This window comes from Periplaneta americana, chromosome 1, assembly GCF_040183065.1.
Source record: "Periplaneta americana isolate PAMFEO1 chromosome 1, P.americana_PAMFEO1_priV1, whole genome shotgun sequence".
Taxonomy (NCBI): domain Eukaryota; kingdom Metazoa; phylum Arthropoda; class Insecta; order Blattodea; family Blattidae; genus Periplaneta; species Periplaneta americana.
In genome coordinates this window covers 177,905,211-177,929,908 of record NC_091117.1, presented here as the reverse complement: position 1 = coordinate 177,929,908, position 24,698 = coordinate 177,905,211, and the positions used below count along the sequence as shown (strand labels likewise).

The following is a 24,698-nucleotide window of genomic DNA, read 5'->3' as shown; positions in this document are numbered from 1 at the left end:
TTCGTAGTGAAGTTCAGAATCCTATTAATTTTTATTAAACTCAAATCAGATTATAGGTGAGAAATAATCGAGTTGGCTCTGCAAATGCAAAAAGATCTTCACCCTTTGAGAAGTTTCAAATTTATAATTTACTAATTTATTTATTTACTTATTTTTATTTCGTTTTTTAGATATTTACGTAGATATTTATTTAGTTGTTTAATTATTTACTTATTCATTTAGTTATTTAGAAATTTACTTATTTAATTATTTATTTAGTCATTACGAAATTTATTTATTATTTACTTAGTTATTCAGTTATTTACTTCTTTACTTATCTATTTACTTATTTATTCGTATAGTTATGTATACTGTATATATTTATGTATTTATTTACTTATTTAATTATTTATTTAGTTATTACGAAATTTACTTATTTATTATTTAATTAATAAGTTATTTACTTGTTTACTTATTTATTTATCTAGTTATTTATTTAATTATTTATTCTTCTTTTTTATGTATACTGTACATATGCATGTATTTCTTTACTTATTTAATTACTTACTTATTTTCTTACTTAAAGACTTATTTATTTACTTATTTGATTACTTACTTATTTACTTGCTTACTCATGTATTTATTTATTTACTTAATTACGTATTTACTTATTAACTCATTTATTTATTTATTTATTTATTTATTTATTTATTTATTTATTTATTTATTTATTTATAACGGTATAGCGTATATCAAGCTCTTTTTACCAAGTAGGCCTACTTTAATCTGAAGGTTATTTTATATTTGCTACATCATATAAAGTAGGGTACCGGTAGTTATTAATATTTTTATTGCCCCTTTCCTATTTCACACATTTTGAAAATAAAGTAAAGTGCCCTGGATTTTCACTTCCTAAATATGGCAACCCTAGCATTGTTGGAGCTTGATTTACCAATAAAGACTAATAAAATCTGCTGTTCACTACAGCGAATATCGCGTTCAGAGTTAATTCTGCTAATAGCAAGGATTAAAGATTAACAGTGTAAGCTAAACCAATTGTCGAACGAATCGTCAGAATTTTCGCTTTCGGTTGAAATATGTTACAAGGTCGAGTACTACGCAAGAAATGCCATCTGCAAAGACCACAATCTATAACAAACGTGAAACCCACAAAGTAGCCTGGAATTACTGTGGTTGGACTACTGAGTTCTGTTTTTTTCCGAATCGACAGTAAAGTTTATGATTAGTCTTCTCGATTTCCCACGAACACTGAAAACAATACATTCCATCTCTGTAGTTTGCCTTAGGCCAGTACAAATATATCACATCTGCAATATCACTGCATTGGGACATTTCTTGTTTGTACACCAAGAGCTGCTATATTTAACAGATTACAGAAATCAGGAGATCAGCTCTATTGCCTTCGCCTATATCACTGGATTATCTAGTTTGATTCAGCAGGAATTACATTTTTAAGGAAAACCACAAAATACTCACGACAGAGCCACAAACACAATGAAGATCCACAAATAGCCTATGTAATTATTAAAAAATGAACCAATATTCCAAAATCTATACTAATAATAAATCTGTAGCCGAAATTTTTCTGGTAATTTTCGATTTTCCAAAAATAATTGATCCTAACATATATAATTAATCTCCCTGAAACCGAAAATCGCTTTTTTGAAATTTTTGTTTGTATGTCTGTCTGTCTGTATGTTTGTTACCTTTTCACGCGATAATGGCTGAACGGATTTCGATGAAAATTGAAATATAAATTAAGTTCGTTGTAACTTAGATTTTAGGCTATATAGCATTCAAAATACATTATTTAAAAGGAGGGTTATAAGGGGACCTGAATTAAATAAATCGAAATATCTCACTTATTATTGATTTTTGTGAAAAATGTTACATAACAAAAGTTTCTTTAAAAAATAATTTCCGATAAGTTTTATTCCTTGAAAAATTTTGATAGGACTGATATTTAATGAGATAAATGAGTTTCAAAATTAAAATAACTACCATCTAAGGCCGTGTAATGAATTAAAAAACAAATGACTTCGTCTATAAGGGGCCTTGGACAGCAACAATCGAAAGCTATGAAAGATAGCCTACAGATAATGTTTCTGTATTTGTATGAAGTAATGTCTTAAGCTAAATTAACCGATTTGTATAATCAATTATTAATTCACCATTGGAAAGTGTAGTTTCTCTAGATGGACATAATGCTATAATGTTATTACAGTAACTTCTGAGTGAATTGAGGACAGGTAAGATTAAAATAGCTTCTTATGCACAGAAAACTTGATAGGCTATTCTGTACATTCGTTTCCTGTATTTCCTAAAATAATTTTTATGACCAAATGAGTGGTCTCTGGATCAAAATGATCGCATTTTAATTATTTGGATGCAATTTAAATTAAGTAACATAATAAACGATTTATCCTTATATCAAACACGAATGTTCCCTGGATCAAATGTCCTATTTTAATTATGTAATTACTTTATATTTATTTCTAACGGGTGCAGCGGAGCGCACGGGTACGGCTAGTATAGTAAATAAGAACGCAGAATGGACAAGGTCATAATTCCACACCTAATTCTCTTCTGAAAAGAATTTTGGATGACTGAGGATCAAACGTGTCATATGACAATTTGATAATGATATTGATAATGATGATTAATAATTACTAAGTATAAGCTCTGTTTCTTGAAACATTCAAACGTGTCTCTATCTAATTGCAATTTTCGGCTGAAAAATGGAGATAAAATTCTGATGCTTAACTCCATAACTTTTTGTTCGTTATCATAACACCAAATACCTTACTAATAATAATACCGGACAGCTGTATACTAGCAGCATTGACGTGAGTGAGAAATATCGCGGACTTGACATCTAGCGGAGCGGCTTGGAATTACGTCCACAAATGCAAATATTAACATAGCGGAAATCGGACTATTGTTTAAAACGTGAGGTACTAATGGGGAATAATATACGAGACACAAGAAATGTTGAATAGTACCGTATTTAATGTAACATTATTTTATATCAAAGCTGCATATTAGGAGACATATTGCATGCTTCATATTATTTTCCGAAATTAATTGTTGTGTATGTTTTCCTTGCTTTAGTGGGACAAAATGAATTCCGAAATTAAGAATGAAATTACAATAACGTTTTATATACCCATTGCTGACAACTGCAAAGATAAAAATGGTAGTAATCTGATGCTTGTAATAATATTAGTAAAGGCATGTGGAGAACAATAAAACTTAATTCGCTAAACCTTAAAATTTCCAATATATTTTAACTTCTATTCATTTATTAGGCCTAAATAAAAAAGCTAATTTTTATTGTTCTATCAACACAGAGACAAAGGCATTAGGACTAATAAAGAATTTTGTTGACTCACGTTTTATGAACTCTCGGAAATCGAAAGTACGATTTGGAGCAATTTGTAATGCTGTAATTGTAGCAATTATAAACAGCACATATGCACCCTGACATTTTAACACAGCACTAATTAATAAAGCTATTAACTAGCCCAGGAACAATATACATTGCAGTTGATTACAGCTTGTTCCGGAGTATCTCCATACCGGCCGCCTAGGTAGCAGCACCAGCGTCGTTCGCGCGAAAAACTGCTAGCTGTCCGGTATTATTAATAGTAAGATATTTGATAACACTGCGTTGTTAGGAGACTATTTATCGTTTGTCAGTTGTCATTTGCTTATAAATACGTCTTGAATTTTGCGACCCATGTGAGTTCAAAATATTTCTAAGGCCGGCAGCATACTGTTTCAGACTAGGACTGTAGTATGCTGCAGCCTCATGAGAATGCATCCAATCACTGTCACATCGAACGGTCCGACACAAACTTTGTCTGACAAAGTCGTCCTGTCCGAGACAGAATGTCCGATGCAGTATGTTGGCGGCCTAAAAGGGAACAGCTGATTGGTTCGTTCACTCCTGTCATGGGAGAAAAAAGGAAGTCTGTTGTATCAATCATCCATCACTCCTGCAGATGTCTTTACTGAAAGCTCCATTTTGATGCATTGTTACGTCACCATCCTAATGGATCAGCAGCTCTAATATTGTTCTCTGCAGAAACCATCTGTGTAACAGATAAAAAGTACGTAGTTGAATCTCGCAGCAATAGAAATAGCGAATAAACTACGAGACAAGCAACTTCCATTCACTTCGCGTTTATATCACAGTTACTCATTGTTAGTGTATTGGAGTAAACGCATAAAGCTCCTCTGAAAGCTAGCGTTTTGTTAAGAGTTGAGGAGAGACGTTTCCTCCACAAATGACGGAATACTGTAAATTTCGTGAAACCAAATGGTACTCGAAACGCTTTCTGGTAGACAGGATTTAGGAATCCCTAAACATAAGAGGAAATCGGTAACGAAAAAATCAAGAAATACAATTTGATACAACCCCACGAAACAAGCTTGGAAAATTTTGTAAAATATCCGCGAGGCTTTCACTGTTGACATTTACTTAGGGAAATTAACAGACACCACAATTGTAAGTTTTTGTAAACAAGAGTGCATGACAGAAACATTCCCGAAATATGCAGAAAAAAGAAATTCAACCCCATGATAGGCCAAATCGGCTCAGAGTGGTGGGAGGTTAAGGCGCCCACCTTTACAAACATTCGGCATTAATAGTAGTAGGGATGTCAGTCCTACGTATCCGCCGCCTTTACTTCCAAAGAAATGCCCCTAGTTCACATTTCTGCTAGAGGCTGAGTAAACTCTAAGGCCATAGTGCGACCGAAAGGATTAGATCAATGGAGGGAATCCATGACCGGGAAACGAACCTGCGGCCTTTCGACTTTGAAGTGTTACTCCTTAAACCGCAACGCTACCACGTGCCCCTACATAAGCAAAAGCCATGAATATTATTTTAATGTACCGAAGTACATATGATATTTTCATGCAGATATTCTGCGTCATCATACGATGAAAGAGTAATGGAACGGAGAAAAATTCTCTCCGGCGCCAGGATTTGAACCCGGGTTTTCAGCTCTACGTGCTGATACTTTATCCACTAAGCCACATCGTATGATGACGCAGAATATCTGGATGGAAATATCATATGTACTTCGGTACATTAAAATAATATATATGATATGCGTAAATCACTTCGTGATTTAAGACGGCGCTTATTCCGTCGGATCCCGGCCAACTAGTCACTCATAACGAGTGCACCTCAGCACATGTATGGACTTCAGTCCTACGTTCATAGACCTACATAACGTAATGCAGAGGGCGGCCACTAGAGGGAACCCAAGATTTGGAACTTAAACTGAGACGATTCTGTCCGACGCCGGGGTGGGTATCCGGTGTGGCTTAGTGGATAAAGCATCAGCACGTAGAGCTGAAAATCCGGGTTCAAATCCCGGCGCCGGGGAGAATTTATCTCCGTTCCATTACTCTTTCATCGTAAAAGCCATGAAGAAATGCTAGAAGATAGAAGGAAAACTTAGGCCTATAGACAAAAAAAAAAAAATTGGATTTCCATCAGGGTTTAAGCCAGAGTCGCATTTGTCGCATTTTGCTACTCAGCTTCTAAAAATCCGACAAATTGTCAATGTAAATGTGCAAAAATGCGAAAACCAAATTGAATTTGAGAAAACGTCAGAAACGAAAAATATTATGGAGAAAATTAAATCAGAGATGTGTGTGAACTATAACTTGTTTCGGAGAATTAATCGATTTAAATAAAATGTTAATGGAATGAGCTATATTCAAGAAAGTAATGAATGGATTTCAAAGAGTTGATACAATTTCATGTATGTTAACAAGTTAAGTGAACAGTTTCCCGTAATTGATTCAGTTGATTCAGCTGCAACAATTTTATTGCATTCTGTAGATTGTGAGCTAGGATTAAGTTACTTCATTGTTAAAACTAAGATAGGGAATCACCTTTCAGTAAAAAGAGTTAGCACTATGCCAACAATAAATCTCGAGGGGCCTACTCGTAAAAAATTTGATTTCCCAAGTGCTTTCAATATTTGGAATCCTCATAAAAATAGACGAATTTTAATGTGATGTAAATTCAGCAGTAATAATAAAATTGGTTCTAAACTTAGATCTAGGTAAGATGAGTTGGAAGTAATAAATCTCCAAGTAGCAAATTACATTATATGTATTTGTTTTTTTTTTTTTAAGTTTTATCTTTGTGTAGAATTTATGTACAATACTGCTCAACCTTTTCACAATTTGCACACACACAATTTTTCATTTGAGCATTTTTGCGACAATTATTTATTTTCTAGCTTAAACTCTGATGTCCACTGATGAAACCACACATTCTTGCAGTTTGTATGTAATGTGAAAGTGAGAATAAAACATATTTCTTATAAATACATAAAAACTTGAGAGTGATCATATATAAGTCAGGATAATAAAAATTCGTGGCGGCAATAAATTAGAGAGTGATTAATAATAATTATGAAATTAATTCAATGTGAATATATTCTAACACCATAAATTATATTTTTGAGCATTTTATAAATCTGTTTAAATTATTATGCTTATATGTTAATGGACTAAATTAATTCAATATTGTTCAAAATTTATGAGGAATATAATTAAATTCTATTTCTAATATTGATTTGAATGTTATGTCATATAGTTAACTAGCCGAAGACAGGTCTGAACCTCAAAAATGATACCAACAAGGCACTACTTATAAGGCAATTAGGCCAGGAGATACTGGGGTCGGGTGGCCAGTTCCTTTCCCCCTCCATTGCATACATCACTGACTAGCTATACATTACACTAATCAGACTTCATATGATTTAAATGTATTAGGTAATTAAATTGAAACACTCCCCCTAGGGACTCTACAGACTGAATAAGAAGTAATTCAAATGCCACAAAGCTAGTGAATAATCTTCTTACTTAGTTGCAAAGAATTTAAGACTCGATATATTTTATCGTAATTATCACTTAAAGGCCTGTCGTCTGTATCTCCCATAGAAACGGGTATGCAGTCCGTGCCCTGTTTTTGTCCTATGTTTCGTCAAGAGATGGCTCTTCTACAGTCTGTTCACTGTATTTTTAATCCTGATGTCAACAAATACACATGTCTTTACTTAAGAAATATTGTTGTTATGTCTGCGGACTACTTGGTAACATCACAGTCTAGTATGTACAGTCACGAAGCTTAAGTTGTAAGGGTGCTAGAAACAATAGACTGTACCGATACTATTTCGCATTGTCTGTAATAAGGCGATATTAGCGATCCTAGTGGTTAGCAACTATCTAGGGATGCATATTTACTACGTATTGAGCTTCGTGACTGTATATAGTAGATTGTGGTAACATGGCGCGTAAATAGTATAGTACTATAATATGATATTATTTTCGTTTGCGTATCTATTTCCATGTTTATTTTCATATATAAATTAATTTTAATTCAAAATATACAGAGCGGTGCATAGGTAGGTATACAGTAATACAATATAGTTTTATTAATTATAAATGAGGTTTACATACCATTTGTAGTTACAATCAATGTCATCTATCGACATTCGACATCAATTTAACTGCCTGATCGATCCGTTATCGATCGTAATTCTCATTTGTATTTAACAAAACTACATTGTATTACTGTATATCTATTTATGCACTACCTTATAGGTTACATATTTTTAAAGGAAGGAGTATATCGGGAAATGGAAATACTGTTTTAAAATACGTTACTGTTAGGCGCTACTTCAGAATAAATGCAGTTGCACATCACCATTGCGATCCTTCTTCGATGACTGTCAATGAATCTGTGGTATCTAATAACCTTTCCGTATGTCACTGCAGCTTGACGAGTTGTTTAATCTGCAACTCAGAGCTAAGATCCACGGTAAGGAATAACTGAGGTCATTGTTTCTTATTGGGCTCTAACATTTCCAAACCAGCAATGTGCTAACCCCAAGAACAACCATGTTCTTTCAGTTTAAGAACTGAATGCTCGAGGTTGAGTAGTATAAGAACAAATGTGCAACCGGAACTTGATTTTTCTGAGTGACATTGAATAGCATGACAGTAGCAGAGCTAGTCTTTCGATAAAAAACACAAACAAGGATACCAGGTACGTCAGTATTATCAAGAGAGGTTTATTATATGTCAGTGCAGAAAAATGGCAGAGTGAAATTCAACATATAATTGACGAAGAAAAAAGATATGGGACTTGTGTGAATTAGTAGTGGATGGACTTGGGATGTGTTGGTGATACAACTTCTATAGAACTTGACACGCAGATTTATAAGGCATCATTTCATTATCTGCCAGTGACCATAAAATGTAAGAAATGTTAAATGCATTTATTTAAAATCGTTAGTTACTCTATAATAATTTTACTCTTACAGTGACCATAGTTTTATTTTGCTTGTGGGACATTTTGATGATGCAATACTTGTACCTTCATTTTAGCGGAAACAGAAATAAAAACATTGAGCGCCCTAAATGAATTAAACAAAACCATGAAGAATTTTAATTTGAAAACAGCAAGTAACAAAACAAAATAATAGCTTTTAAGAGGAAAGAACATTGTCACTCAAAGATTGCGCTCAATAATAATAATAATAATAATAATAATAATAATAATAATAATAATAATAATAATAATAATAATAATAATAATAATAATAATAGAACAACATATATAAAATTTCAAATATCTGGGTAGAAATATTTCAAACATGCATGAAATAGATATTAATTCAAACATAAAAAATTTCATCGCATGTGCAATACAATAATGCAAAATCTACGAAATAAAGCAATATGAGAAACAACTGAAATTTTATAAAACAATGACAATCTAATTTTAACAAACGAGAGAGAATTGGATTCTAAACAGAATCGAGTCTGCAAAAATGAGATTTACGCGACCTACTGCCGGGTATTTCTCCACAGACTAAGTGAAAAATATAGGTAAAGGAGTACAATTACATACTTTTAAACTAATTGAACAAATCAGATACTTAAAACTCAACTGGTATCAACATAATATATTGAGAATGGAACATAACCGCATTCAAAACTTATAAATCTATATATTTAATTTGAACTGGTAATGGAAATTACGGGAAAACGGCTGAACGGATTTTAATGAGTGACCCCTCATTTTCATGCCTGGCATCCAAAGTTTTTCGGAAAAGTAGTAGTTTTCAGTGAAATGTTAATTTTCCTACATAATTTTCCTATTTTCCAAAATCCATCTGTTGTCAGTTTTGAGAATCACGGCTGACTTGATTGAATTTCAGAACAAAACACACACTACAATAAACAATAGGCTATTACACGAAGGCCATGACCTGCAGGATTGCCGACATATTTAGAGCTCAATTCAATTTGTTATTAAAAACTGATTCTGCAGTGTATAATTTTCTGAGTAGAGCTGTGTATTGGATATTCAAATCTACAAAACTTGGGGTGGTTTGATGACATTATTACCATTAGGAATTAAATATTATTATAGTTAATATCATGATGCATCTATTCTTCATTAATTGTACATAATATTGATGCTATATTGACGACATGAAAGTGAAACGTTTTGAGGTTATGTAAGTAAATGTAGAGAATATCTTAATTTAGATCTTCATTTCTATAATTTACTGAGTGACTGCTATATATACAAAACTTAGGTAAGATAATAATATTGTTATTAAAAATCAAATATGTTTATACTTATTAACCCAGTGGGGTTGGGTCTTTTTCATATACTTAATGGCGGTGTAGTGTAGATATTGATATATGTCATTGTCTTCAGTATTGGCTCGAGAGAGCGCAAAAATTACAGTTCCTAAGGAAAGATCAAAAGGTATTACTTACTGATAAAATAAGAGACCTAGAAAATTTTGTAGTCTCCAGATCATTTCAGCAAGATCTCTTAGTAGGATAAAATGATTTTACGCTCTACATTTCAAGTTCTACATGCAGCAGCTATACGAAAATGCTATTGTTCGAAAGCTTAGCAAACCTGACATTTTTTTAACTTTTGCCTACAATTCACAATGACCTGAAATAGCTACTGCTATCGTCCTGACATTGATATTTGCGTTTTCGCGTTGAAACTCAAAAACTGAAGTTGGATAGGTTCAAGAAAAAGTATTTGGCCTAAAAAAATCCATTCAGAGGGAGTATGTTTCATTATTATGGAAGCAAATAACTATCAAAAAGACAAGTATTCTTCATTGAAAATAAATCTGAAAAATGTTTATTTGAACGTCTAACGAACTTAGTTTGCAGCAGCATTTGCTGCACAAGCCACTAGTGGATTATAAACTAAAGGGTTATAGAGATGTGAGTCAACTCCGTACTAGATGGAACGAAAATTTCTTCTGATATCGGAATAGGTCAAAGGGCCTCATCCTTGCAGTACAAAAAGAAGAAATACTTTATCTTGCCAATTGAAAGTAATACAATTTGTTTGGTTGACATCAGGATTGAAAATATAGTGAACAGACTTTACATTATACTACCACGTGACTGGGGAACCCTAAAACTTTAGTATGACTAAAAGTTCTCACAAAGATGAGGAGAAAACACTCCAATTCTTAAAAGAAGATCAAAATACATCTATAGATGCTTTTCGATGATCAAGACAAAAGAAGTGAGTTCATAATCACTTAATATTTATTTTATTATAAGATTAAAATTAAAAATTCCTATTACCCTATTTTTTCGTGCCTTAAGGTGTAATATGCCATTGCTTTATACCTTTACCACTAGTGGATTCTACTGTCACAAGCTATGACACAGTCCTTATTGTTAAGTCGTATTCATGCACGTTTTTCTCAGTAAAAATAACTTATTGCTTATGTTCCATTTATTCATTACTCTTTATTTAGCTCATCGTTGAGCAAACGTTTTCTTTGGCTCGTTGAACTGTTGTCCACGTAGGCAGAGTGGGTAGTCACCTGTACGAGGCAACTAAAATATTCTAAAGCTTTCTCTTCCTTCTGCACTTTATAACAATATGCTATCTAGTCTGTTCTGGTAATAATACTTCCATTGAACTCTTTCGTCTATGAGTTTCAGGTCTTTGTCTTTAAGGGCAGAGGATGGTATTTTTTGGTGAAAAATGAGTAAATTAAAAAAAAATCTTTAAAATACTCTGTGATATGTGTGGAATGCATAGCATAATATTTTGTGGGTATTTGTGTCCTTATCAGATGTTGAGACGCCATTGTTAAACTTCCTGCATTATGGATTTTTAAATCACTCGCCCACTTTTATCGGTTTATGGCAACTTTATTTTTTTGCTACATTGCCAGACAAAAATGAATATAATTTCTGAACTATTAAAGATACATGCATGAAATTTAGAACACACATTCTTTACACTATTAGGAAACTTTTCTCTGTAACAGAATTTTGTTAATTGATTTCATTTTAAAACTACGTCCGTTTGTTTGCAAGAAAGGAATTCAGAAAAGTGTTAATAAATTTTAATTGTTTATTTTACAAACGTAGGGACTAATATCAAAATTCTGTTACAGACAGTTTGTAGAGCATGCTTTTGCAAGTACATTGCAAAAAACTGGATGAATCTACCTTTAAAAATGGTTTAGATATATCGGTTTTAGTAAAATCTTGCATTGGGTATATTTATTTTCAAATCTCGGCTCCCAAATAATTTTTTTCAAAATATTTATTTTTGGTTGAGTTGCTACAGTTATGAGCTCTCTACTTACAAAAAAATAATATCTTACACCAAATAGGAAAGAAGTTTTAAAAAATACCATCTTCTCCCCTTAAAGGTCCTATTATCTAACATTCTTCTGAGAAGTTTTGTGTATAGGAATTCATTGTTGTATGATCTGTTTTCAATTTTAAGCTGTCACAGTGAATTTGTGTAACTTTTCACCAGTTAGTTATATATTGTTAGTTGTCTCGGCCCGTTCTATTTGAAGGAACTTAAGAGAATTTTGAAGAAGAGAAACCGAAATTGGTCGTAATACCACATAATAAGGAGCAATATCGCAAGCACGATTAGTAACAAGGTTGTCGCCGAAGATGTTAAAAGCCTGAGTAAAGCGAGTGATGAGAGATGAGCGCCACTATACTCGCTAGACAACGCATCCGTATCCTTTTTTAATTTAATTTAAAATTACTGCTCATCCGTTTCACTACAATAGTTTTGTACTGAACAAAAATATTGTAAGCAGATGGAACATCAGTTACTTGAAACAAAATTAGAAAGTGACAAAACTGAACCTAATTACCAAAAAATTATCCTAAATGAATGCAGTACATACAGAGTGATTCACGAGGATTTACCGCCAATTATGGAGCTTATTTCCTACTACTAGCAAAAAATGTCATATAAACATTTGTCCTAATCCCAATATTTTCAGAGTTACACTAATTTGAAGTTGTTAGTAAAATACTTATTTTCTTTAGTTTTAAGGGTAAAAGAATATTACAAATAGAGACTAACCTATTCAAAAGTATCATTTCTTTAACTGGCTAGTTTTCGGAAGCTAAAAATGTGTTGTTAATTGCTTTGTACAGATTTTGTTTTTAAATTTTTAACTAAAAATTACGTTATTCTTACGCATTTATCACACAATTTTTTACAAGTCATACCACTTTAGGAACTTGATTATTTACAGTTTAATTATGCATCCTAATGTACAGTCTTGAAGAATTACAAGAGTGGCGTGATTTGTAACAATTGTTCTGATAAACGTCTAAGAAAAATATAATTTTTGTAGTTAAAAAAAATCTGTAGGAAGCAACTATGGAATTCACAACACATTTTAGCTTCCGAATACTAGCTAATTAAGGAAATGATACTCTTGAATAGTTCATTCTTTATCTGTAATATATTTTTCCCTTAATAATGGTATTTTAACACAACTTCAAAATAATGTAACTCTGAAAATAATGAGATTAGGACACATGTTTATATTAATTTTTTTGCTCAGAATGTCTTTGGATATAAGCTCCGTAAATGACGGTAAATCCTCGTGGATCACCCTGTATATAATTTTCGTATTTCTTAAAAATCTGTTTTTGTGCTTAAATTTTTTAACTACTTATCATTATTCAAGTCCAGTTTTCATAATTTAACTCATGACGGACACGGATTTCTAGTTCTGTGCCTATTTTATTTGCTACGTGCTAGATGTAGGCCTATGTTATTTAGATACCTCTACGTTTCATGTACACAGGATCCCCTATCAAAATTCTATAGATCCTGAAAACGCCTAAATGAACCTTACAGTCCTATAAATGCTTAAAAAGACATTTTTAGTATTTTGCATATATTTAAAATAAAATTTTCAGATACTAAAGTGCAAAAATGCCCCTAAAAACTATAAAAATGCTATTTAACACGTAAAAGAAAATTTTCTCTTATAAGTTCGTTCCATAGTGGTCAGGCAAGTTCGTTCCATAGCGGTCTTAGAAGTGGAAAGAAGATTTCAGGTTAGGCGAGAGCTTACAAATTAGTTTTCGCGTCAATGCACCTTCTTTATGCGAAATGAAACTGACCAATCAGCAATCAGTCTCTTTCACTGATAGAATTTGAGTCTTCAGTTCAGTAAAACTCATTGTCAGCACCAGTTCTTTGTACATAAATTCCACATAAAATTAAATACTTACAAAAATTATTAATTGTTAATTTTATATAAACGCCTGAAAGTTCTAAATCGGATTCTATAAAGTCCTAAATCTCTCTTTTTTTAGCACCTAGAAATCCGTTCCCTACTTATGACAATTGAATCCATCATGTCGGCATTTTAACAGCGTGTAAAACAACATATTTTATTGGAAGGTACAAAAACTATAATCGAAATTCTAAACGATCTAAGCACCACACTGTTGTTACATCCTCGATATTTCTCCCGACATTGCATCTTATAATTTTCTTATAGTTTTTGACGTGACCATCTTCGTGACTATAGTTTATTTTAAGCACAGAAAGTTATCACAGTTGCAAGTTAAAGTCCTTACGTCGATTTTGAAAATGTTTAGGATTTTTTCCAACAATTACACTGACTCTCGTAAAAGTTCCGTATTCTACACGGAAAATGCTTTCAAAATGGTTGTGTATAAGGTGACACAACTATGTAATTGCCCCATCGCTGTGCAAATCAGTATAATTCACAAATTACCGACTTTACCACACATCGAACACGATGTATTACTATGAGAGTATAATTATAAATAGTACACCACATATAGAACACTCGCGTAAGTGGAAAAAAACTGGCCATGAAACGAAAATATAGAAATGTCCACATCCTGTCTTGTGTTGGGCTCTGTTATCGGGCAAGACATCGAGTTATGAATAGCACAACAGAGAAAAACACTCGACAAGACACAAAGGGCAGCACTTACATCACACAGCACGTTGCCTTCCATTGTCACTCTCAAAGCATCTTCAACTGAACTGGACTGAATTTTTATTAAGAATGTTGCGAATTGCAGCTGCTGGCAAGTTTATTACATAACTGTGTGCGGGGGTGTGCCCATTCCACGCTCTGGTGGGCGAAGCTCCCTCGCCACACATACAGCCAGTGTCAAAGTTAAGCTAACTATCTCATTTCAGATCGATATCCACAAGACTGCTTGTCTACAACAGCGGCAATTAGTAAGGAGAAATTAATTTTATCGCCAACCGAAAAATGTTCAAAGATACCTCTTCAGGCTTACCGTATTAACACAGTATGCAGTTCATGTGACTGCGATGAAACCAAAGTAACAAATAATAAATGCTGGAAGGAAAGATTGTAGAGTGCGTAATAAGTAGGGCCGTGACATCGTTATATTTGTATTAGTCTGAGGTGAACATACGACGCCCCGGACAGAATGTAGTTGACGTGTTTCAAGTACAGGCAGCGAAGGGAATTTGACACACCTAAGCAAGCACGTTCCGTGTTTTGTGTACGATTATTCCGTATTATAAAATCAAGACAATACAATTATTGTACAATAAGGACTAATATCGGAAAGGTCTCAAATGCTGGTGAGGTTGAGAAATCATACTTAAATTGTCACAAATGTGGTAAAACATAAGTATGAAAAGATGTTAAAATATAGGGAAAGCAAAATTGTATGCCACATACGTTTTCGGCATTCTAAAACTGTAATGCAAAAGTCTAAATATAAAGAAAAACATCTTTTCAGACTTAAGCTTTACCACTTTGTGACAATTTAACTATGATTTCCAACAATTATTCTCAACCTCACCAGCATTTTAGACCTTTTCGATATTAATCATTATTATACAATAATTATATTGTCTTGATTTTATAACACGCAATAATCGTATACAAAACACGGAACGTGCTTGCTTAGCCGTGTGTCAAATTCGCTTCCGCTGCCTGTACTTGAAACGCCGACTACATTCTGTTCGGGGCGTCATATGTTCACCTCAGACTAATACAAATATACCGATGTAATAAGCAATGTGTATCGAAAACCTGCAGAATTTTGATCTGCCATTTTAGTTATTATTATGACGTACCGAAGTACATAGGCCTATGATATTTCCGTGCAGGAATTCTGCGTTACCATATGATGAAGGATGGATAGAACAGAGAAAAATTCTGTCCGGCAACGGGACTGGAACCCGGGTTTTCAGCTCTACATGCTGACGCTTTATCCACTAAGCCACACCGGATTCCAGCGCCGTTGCCGGATCGATTCCTCTCAGTTTAAGTACTATCTCTCAGTTTTCCCTTTAGTAGCCTACCCTTATGTACTGTGTCACAGAATATGTGACAGTAGCACAATGTCCAACACGCTATATACAGAGGTGCACTCATTACGAGTGACTAAGTGGCCGGGATCCGACGGGATGGGCGCCGTCTTGAATCACTTAAGTGATTACTTACGAATATCATATTATTATGCGTTAATGTTAAATTTTTTAAAATTGAAATGAAAAGTTAGAGTAAGTACGACATAGTATTTCAGAAAAATTTAGATAATCAAGAATATATGAGTAAACTTCAATTATATAAATGACAATTATCTCTTAATATAGAAAAAATATTCAACGCTTGTGCCAGTAATACTCTGAATGACATTGCCCATTTTTGCCTTAGTGTATTATTTCAACAGATGGTCAGTCTGTCCAGCGAGTACATGTTTCAGAACCCCCACCATATGGATTATTGTTCTGTTTAAATCTACTATCCCTGCCTGTAAAGTTCTTCGGTACTACTCACTAGAGATGAATAACAATCGAGAAAGCAAGACTAACAGCGCCCGCAAAGCCGAAAACCCGCACGACATATTGTATACTTCGCGTCGTTGACGTAAAGACTGCTTGTAAGTGTTTCGAGATGTCGAAAGTAATCACTCCCGAAGTCCCGAACGTCAAGCAACCTTGAATCGCCACAACTGTTTATACCTGACTGAAGTCCTATCTACTTTGGAAACTGTTATATATGTATAAACAATCAAGTAGCCTATTTGAAACATCTCTACCTTTCAGTGTATAATAATCCGTTCCCTAGTCTTTATTTAATTACTAGGTTCTTATTAAAAGGCTGTGCAATCTCAAGTAAAAAGATATTAACGTTATGCTTTATGTGTTTTTAGAAATGTAAATTTATTTGAGAATTGTTTTTGTTCTATTTATATAACCATAGATAAGAGAACCAGAACATTTCGATAACTAAGATACTGCTCTGTTTTGTCTTTTTGTCTCATTTAAACATTTATAATGTTATTTATTTCAAAGATGCATGTTATTCAAAGTTACGAAATCTTTCCACGCCGACCAAAATATGCTATTTTGAGAATGATGAGCGAGACTCGAAGCGCACGAGAATGACGAGACGAGACGAGACGAGACGAGACTCGAAAGACAAATGCAATGAACACAGCGAGAGAGAGTGACAGTTTTGTTCATCTCTACTACTCACACATTCGTGGCAGTAATTCCTTACGTAAATCATGTAAAAATCAACAACAGCACTATTTTTACTATGCTTCAAAGTGTACCCACATTCATAATTGTATTTGTAGCGTTCACATGTCCACCAGCGTCCACACCATTGTCACTACGGTTCGCCATCTCAGTTCAGGTTTACCAACATACTGTCTATTGATTTGTAACTCACGAAGTATTAGGCCTAGAGTAACATGAGCATTACCTTAAAAGTGCCCATATTTGCCTGATTTACCCTACATATTGTAAGTTCAGAATTTTGGATCGAAGACAGATTGAAAGTAAAATCACAGCAGCTGAAGTTAAGTAGCGCTACTGGAAAAGAATGATAGAAGATAAATTAAAAATTAAACAAGAGGAATTGTTAACCAGTGGCGTAGCATGAAATTTTCAGCAGGGGAAGCTAACTCAAGTTGTATTTCATGCAATATGAGAAAACGTGTTACAAAAATACAGTCTTAAAATAAATAGTAGTCAATGTCAAGTCAGCAGTCGAAGATTGGTTGGAACATCGTAAGTAACACCAATAAGGCATCAACTCAAATGATACGTAGTAAAATATGATTTCACGGTTTACACATATCTCTTAACAAATAGACACGTACATACGTATAACATTAGCTAACTCCCTGTCATACTTAGAGAAATCACAATATTAGTATCATTACGTAAGTATGCGTCTGTCTTTTGGTTGTGTCCTTCATTGACAGCAAGGGAGTCGGTCATTTGTTTTTTATATCACACTTTTGTTCGTAAGTCAGTCTTGTCCTAAACAATTCAAGTAAATTAGTGTCAGGAACTGTTGTTTCGCTCATTATTTATTATATCAGCCACAATGCACACTAACACTTCAACTGAACACAACTGACGAAAAGGGATAACTCGGAAACTACTTACAGTATTTTAAATGTTAAAGCTAGCTTTTTGCGAGCCTTGCGACTAGGGTAGTTTAGCTAGAAAGGGATGAAAAATCTGCGGGGTGGATTACACAGAAGAAACCAGTCTGCTTGGAAGCTGGTGTGTGCGGGCTTCTTGTTTACTGCTGCATCACAAATCATCCTGAGCTGCCGCATCACAATATTTAACGCGTAAATATAAATTCTATTAAAATTAATAAATAATTTTGTCCATAAACTGAAGGTTTATTATGAAATTATTATTAACTGGGGAAGCTAAGCTTTTTAGCTTACATTGACGCTACGCCACTGTTGTTATCATATATGAATAGAGAGAACGCTTAATTAAGACGGTCAAGAAAAATATTGAAACATCCTAAAGCACAAATCTATAGGAAAATCCCAACGTCCGGAGGCCTATGGCTGAAGATACTAAGCATCTAATTTCTCAAAGAAAAATAATAATATTATGATAGTAATGTGAATTATAGACGACTTCAAATTTCAAAGAATTTTTCGCTCTTATATGTTACGAAATCTCGAATTATTTTCATACGTAAAAGATTTACTGTTTTAATAAATCTTAGGCCCACATGTATAACGTTTATTTTTAATGTAATAAATGCTTCAAGATATTGAGCATTGAATTGGACAGGGAGCGTAAAACAGTTCAATAATTTACAACTTTCAGAATTCTTTTGAGTTAATTCTTACTTTACAAAAATTAAAAAAAGACTGATGGTAGAATAAAGTGCGTCGTAGATTCTGCTGTCGAGAAAAGATGTTGCTGGTATAATCTTAACAGGCGCTAATGTAAATCAAGCCCATATCCTGCTTCATTACGCATTCTCAAGACGTTCTGGAGTCATCTGGTTCGCTTGATTAATGCAGTTAAATTACTGCGAACAGCTCTGTTACATCAGACACTTGTTGTTTACAAACACGCTGTGATGATGGGTGCCATAAATTAATATATTTCCACTCGCCAGTCAATCCCAACGCGGCATAATTCTCTTTTTTTCCCTCCTACTAATTGCGGAATTGGTTCTTTGAAGTTGTCCCAATGACCCCGAAACTAATGAGACAGTTGGACCACGAGCGGGAGAGAAGCATATTGATATTTCGTCATTTTGTTCACAAGTGAGCCATTCATTCCAGTCTGGTTATAATATTCGCCGCACAGTTGGAGAAAACCTCAGAGAAAACTCAACCAAGTACAGCTCACACCCTAACGCAGTCCCGGAGACAATTCTTCCGGAGACTTTGTTTGTCGAAAAAGCGTCGCCTTTCTACACAAGAAGCACTAGTTCTATTCTCGGCGAGTGCAAATGAAATCTAAGGTACAGAAACACGATGTCGAAAGCAGATTTTCTCGAGCTACATCTTTTACTAATACCGTCGCTGCAAAACGCAACTGTAACTGCACCACATCATCGTTCTATGAGACTTAAACCGTAGTATCTACAGCATACAGAGTGTCCCATTTATCTTGTGCACCTATTATAAATTTTTTGTTTGGATAGGTATTGGAATTTTTGTTTTTGAGCGTTATGTTAGAACGAGAGGCTAACATGAGTGTGGAGATTTGGTGTGTGTAACTACATTATAGTACAAGATACACGTGACGTCATCAATTTTTCAAAAAGCACTACATACTTTAATCATGTTACATTGATTACACACATTAAGACGAGTTCAAAAATGTATCACAATGTCACCTTTCTAATCAATAACAACAACAAAACGAAACAAAAACGTACTTCCAATGTGATAATGTTATGCTTTGAGAGTTACAGAAGATGTTCCAAATGGTGACTATTCACATTAATGGACATTCGAAGGTGTTCCCCGAAAGACCGTATGACTGCCCGGCATGTTGCTGGCTGAATGGACACACAAGCCTGTTGAATGCGTTGCTGCATGTCGTCTGGTGTTGTCAGAATGTTCTGGTACATACTGTCCTTTACAGTTCTCCACAGGAAGAAGTCGAATGGCGATAGGTCCGGAGAACGTGCAGGCCACTGTACGTGGATTGTGGCGTCGACAGTTATTGTGGTTTGTTTACATGTTAAGACAGCAAACACACGACGTGTACGGACGTCAGTTGTCCTCCGTTTTGTGTAAGATGAATGGGGCACCACAACAAACGGCACATTCTGATGGCATTGATATTGCATTTTGTTGCTGTTATTGATTGGGAAGGTGACATTGTGATACATTTTTGAAATCGTCTTAATGTGTGTAATCAATGTAACATGATTGAAGTATGTAGTGCTATTTTAAAAATTGATGACATCACGTGTATCTTGTACCACAATGTAGTTACATGCACCAAATCTCTACACTCATGTTAGCCCCTCGTTCTAACGTAACTCTCAAAAACAAATATTCCAATACCTATCCAAACAAAAAAGTTATAATAGGTGCACAAGATAAATAGGACACTCTGTATAACGAACGTTCTGAAGGAGAATGTCTAGTAATCTCTGCAGTTGGCCTCCCATCTAAGTCTTCAGATAATTCACAATTATGAAGATGGTGATGGGCTTTTTATCTCTAGTAGTATGATATTTATTGTAGCCCATATAACAATATGTTACGACCACCAATTTATTAATATTATCTAAAAATTATTTTAGCGGGTTAAAGATGTGAGGAGGTGCACCACTCTGCAGGAATATATTTTCAATGTTTAGAGTTTTTAAAACCGGAATAGCATAATTTTAAAGCGTATTCAAATGACGTTCACCATTTACTGTAACAGTGTTTGCCACCCTATTTTCAACATGCTGCTGAAAAACTGAGTCCACATTTGTAATACTAATAACATTGGACAGGCCCGATTCGAGTTTGCGGAGGCAATACCATTTCTTTCCACAAGTAGAAATTAATAAAACAGACTTTTACTTAAATTTATTCGTTAAAAATAATGTTTAATTACAACAAAATAATCAGAAAAAATACATTTTTTGTCAGGATAATGTAAAAATTCCATTTCTTGTCTAATAAGTCACTGCCAGAATTTTTAAGATTGTACAGAAAATAAGGAAAATAGAGAAATTAAAGACCTCTTATTTTATGGAGCTGTGTTGGAAAGAGTGGGTGAAGAAAGAATGATGCTGAAATTGATCAGAAAGAGGAAAAGGAATTGGTTGGGTTACTGGCTGAGAAGAAACTGCCTACTTAAGGATGATGCACTGGAAGGAATGGTGAACGGGAGAAGAGTTCCAAGCAGAAGAAGATATCAGATGATAGACGACATTAAGATACATGGATCATATGAGAAAACAAAGAGGAAGACAGAAAATAGGAAAGATTGGAGAAAGCTGGGTTTACAGTGAAAGACCTGCTCTTTGGCAGAACACTAAATGAATGAATGTACATGGAGATGTTAAAATAAAGAAAGTTGGTTTCCTAATAACGAATATTTTCCCAAGAACTTGGAAATACATGAATATTATATTCATAGCAGCATCAAATGAATAAATATAGAAGTTAATTCCCTAGCAACATGACATTGACATGGGAAAGCATGTAAGTCACAAAAACGAAATTTTACAGGAGAGCAAAAAACGTTTGTGGGTTTGTTACAAAGGACGTTACTTAACGCTAACGTCATCTTTAATGCGCTGCTGAATATATAATATAAATATACAAGTTAGTTACCCAGCAACAAATAGTTACTCAATACAGGTCTGGACTGCTAAGCAACAAGTGCACACCTAAGAAAAAACTAGAACGGAACGCAGAATACAATATGCTGACAATGAGACATCTTCAAACAAAATAAGTTAATCTATTGTATAGATTAATTTTTTTGTCCTACAGAATTATCTGTGATGGTTACCATTTGTTATTAATGGAGAAAAATTCGCTCTGGCACCGAGGATCGAACCCGGGAACCCAAGTTCTACGCCCTGGGTGCTCTAACCACTAGGTTGAACTTTGGAGTAGTTCAATGGTTAGAGCATCCAGTGCGTAGAAGTGGGGCCCCCAGGTTCGAACCTCGGCGCCGGAGAAAATTTTTCTATTTAATTTTGTTATTAAGGTTAAGGTAGGTTGTTCAACAATATGGAATTATGGGGAGTCATGGAAAAGGGGATTTTCAACCCCTTTAATTATTCTAAATTAATTAATAATTACATCTATCATAAATTTATAAATCAATCGACCTCCTACCTAAAAGCCAAATTGGCTAGTCTCTTATATTGAGACAACTCATCCTGTCTAAGGTATTTCCGTGGTTTTCCTAAGGCGTTAAGACAAATGTCGGGATGAGCCCTAAGAGAAATGGGCCACGGACCTATATGCCCTTCCCCATAAATTCCCCTTTTCTTTTTCTAACAAACGACTTAATGCCCTAGTTCAGAGTCTATAAAATTATAAAATACATGTGCAAGGTCACTCACATAGTCGCAATGTAAAAGGACAGGGAACCTTTCAATTTGCAGATTCAGAATTCACGGCGTCTCTCCTGGCGGTCTTCACCTACCTTGTCATCGAACAACAGACGACAGAGTCTTCTCGACTCCTCCTGCACTGCGAAATGACACAGTTCATTTCAATGTGCAGATTTACACCAGCCATCTCCTCCTCGTCCCGTCCCATGATCACTTGATCACATTTCCGTCCCCCTCGCGTATGTGGTACCTAAGAGGTTACATCCATGTTCGGTTTTCCCCTTCAATATTTTCTAGAGCTCCTTCAGTGGAGAAGCGTAACCCGGAGTGAGACTAGTGGCAAACAGGCTTGGAGCTCACATATTTAGTTTCTTGCAGCCCCGAACCCCTTGCAAGGACGCGTTTTGCGTACCTTTTAAATTGTCCTCCCAATTCTCCTCTTTCAATTCAATTCCCTTAGACAGACGATTATCCTGACACAAACAAAACATTAAATTGAGTACTTTAGTATATATATATATATATATATATATATATATATATATATATAACGAGACAGGGTTTGAATTAGCTGAGCATGAAGTCAACATAAAATCAGGCACATCCCATTAAATTGATTAGTAACTCGTAAACACACAGCCCACGTGACAGTTGGGACATGGGATCATTTTCCGAGAATCAATTGTTGTTCAGATAATGCTGCGTCTCTATTTCCCACACTAATATTAATCAAAACCATTAAATTGCTTCACTACTCTAAACAAATGAATCGCCATTTAAGCAGATACAACACCCCAGTTATTCTCTAACCTATATAACATGGGTTAACACCAATTGTGCTATAACTGGTTCCTCGACAGCGCTGTTGGAGTACGGAAATAACTGCTAATTGGAAATAAAACGGATTCTTACGTGCATTATGTTTATATATCAATGTTGTATTCTGTTATTTTACGACGCTGTATCAACATCTAGGTTATTTAGCGTCTGATTGAAATGAAGGTGATAATGCCGGTAAAATGAGTCCGGGGTCCAGCACCGAAAATTACCCAGCATTTGCTCGTATTGGGTTGAGGGAAAACCCCGGAAAAAGCCTCAACCAGGTAACCTGCCCCGACCGGGATTCGAACCCGGGCCACCTGGTTTCGCGGCCAGACGCGCTGACCGTTACTCCACAAGTGTGGAAAAAATCGAAAAATCGAAAGAGATTTGGGCGGACAAATTTAAAAGGTACGCAAAAGGCGTACTTGCAAGGGGTTGGGGGCTGTACAAAACTAAATATGTGAGCTCCAAGCCTGTTGGCCACTAGTCTCACTGCGGGTTACGCTGCTCCACTGAAGGAGCTCTAGAAAATTTTGAAGGGGAAGCCGAAATTGGACGTAACCTCTTAGGTACCACATACGCGAGGGGGGACGGAGATTTGATCAAGTGATCACGGAACGGGGCGAGGAGGAGATTGGTGTTTGCCGTTAGGATGGCAAGACGCTGTCATCTGTTGTTCGATGACAAGGCATGTGAAGACCGTCGGAAGAAGCGCCGCGAAATCTAAATCTGCAATTTGAGAGGTCCCTGTCCTTTCAAATTGCGACTAATTGAGTGACCTCGTACATTTAACTCAATGTTATATGTTATATTGTATGTTATGCGAATAACATAGTATTGATTAGTGACTCTTAGGATAATCTGCAATGTCTGTTATATCATGACTGAGTACTTAAATAAGCTATAATATGAATATTTCAATTAAAAAATTAAAATCTTAAGAATTATCGAAAGAATCCTAACGAAGCAAATTGGAAATTCAAACAATAACCTCGAAAAAACCTCAACCAGGAAACTTGCCCGACCGGGAATCGAACCAGGGCCACTTGGTTTCACTGCCAGACGCCCTAACCGTCCACCTTTATGTAGGCAACAATTTCACACTACTGTCCACATGTAGCATATATACAGGGACTCTTGTTTACTTCACATGTGCTGTGTGTTGTAAGAGCAACTTGTACAATAAGGGAGCTCTGAATTTTATTACCATATCTGTACATTTTAAGCGATCCTCTCAGCGTAATACATGCATCATACAATACGCACACTTCAGCCACAACTGAGTATTTTTCTTGAAACAACTATAACTATCTCAATTTAATTATAATTCTTTAAATATTGCATATAGACTGAATTGAATTACATTAGCTCATAAATTAAATTATTACTTTTCGTATAGGCTTTATCTCAAAGTAAATAAATATGTACTAGTCGTTAAAATTTAACTGAAGAACATTGCTGGACAATCTTTAGTGTATTGTAAATATTCATAATTTAAATATATTATATTGTACTGATTAAGGCTGGTTGAGTGGAAGAGAAGGCCTTAAGGCCCTAACTCTGCCAGCGAAAATGAAACATTATATTCTATTATCCACAGTTGCCTACATTTACACATGTATTTCTATGAGGCAATTTAAGTTATCAATGTACTTCAGTTTTCTCAAATTT

The 24,698-nt window shown here is 34.7% G+C and overlaps 1 protein-coding gene across 6 annotated transcripts in view; it reads right to left on the bottom strand.

The window, feature by feature from the left end:
* Fhos (Formin homology 2 domain containing) overlaps positions 1–24,698 on the bottom strand; it is a 758,651-nt gene that overhangs the window by 611,092 nt on the left and 122,861 nt on the right. For 4 of the 6 annotated variants that reach the window (XM_069833173.1, XM_069833158.1, XM_069833192.1 and 1 more), the window contains exon 1: positions 14,347–14,428. The exons of 1 other annotated variant lie outside the window; for it this stretch is intronic. In XM_069833173.1, the coding sequence (XP_069689274.1) occupies positions 14,347–14,370 (24 nt within the window). In that variant the 5' untranslated portion in view covers positions 14,371–14,428. Of the gene's footprint in view, positions 1–14,346; positions 14,433–24,698 lie in introns of those variants that run through there. One more of the 6 variants, XR_011333454.1, reaches the window with a different exon arrangement.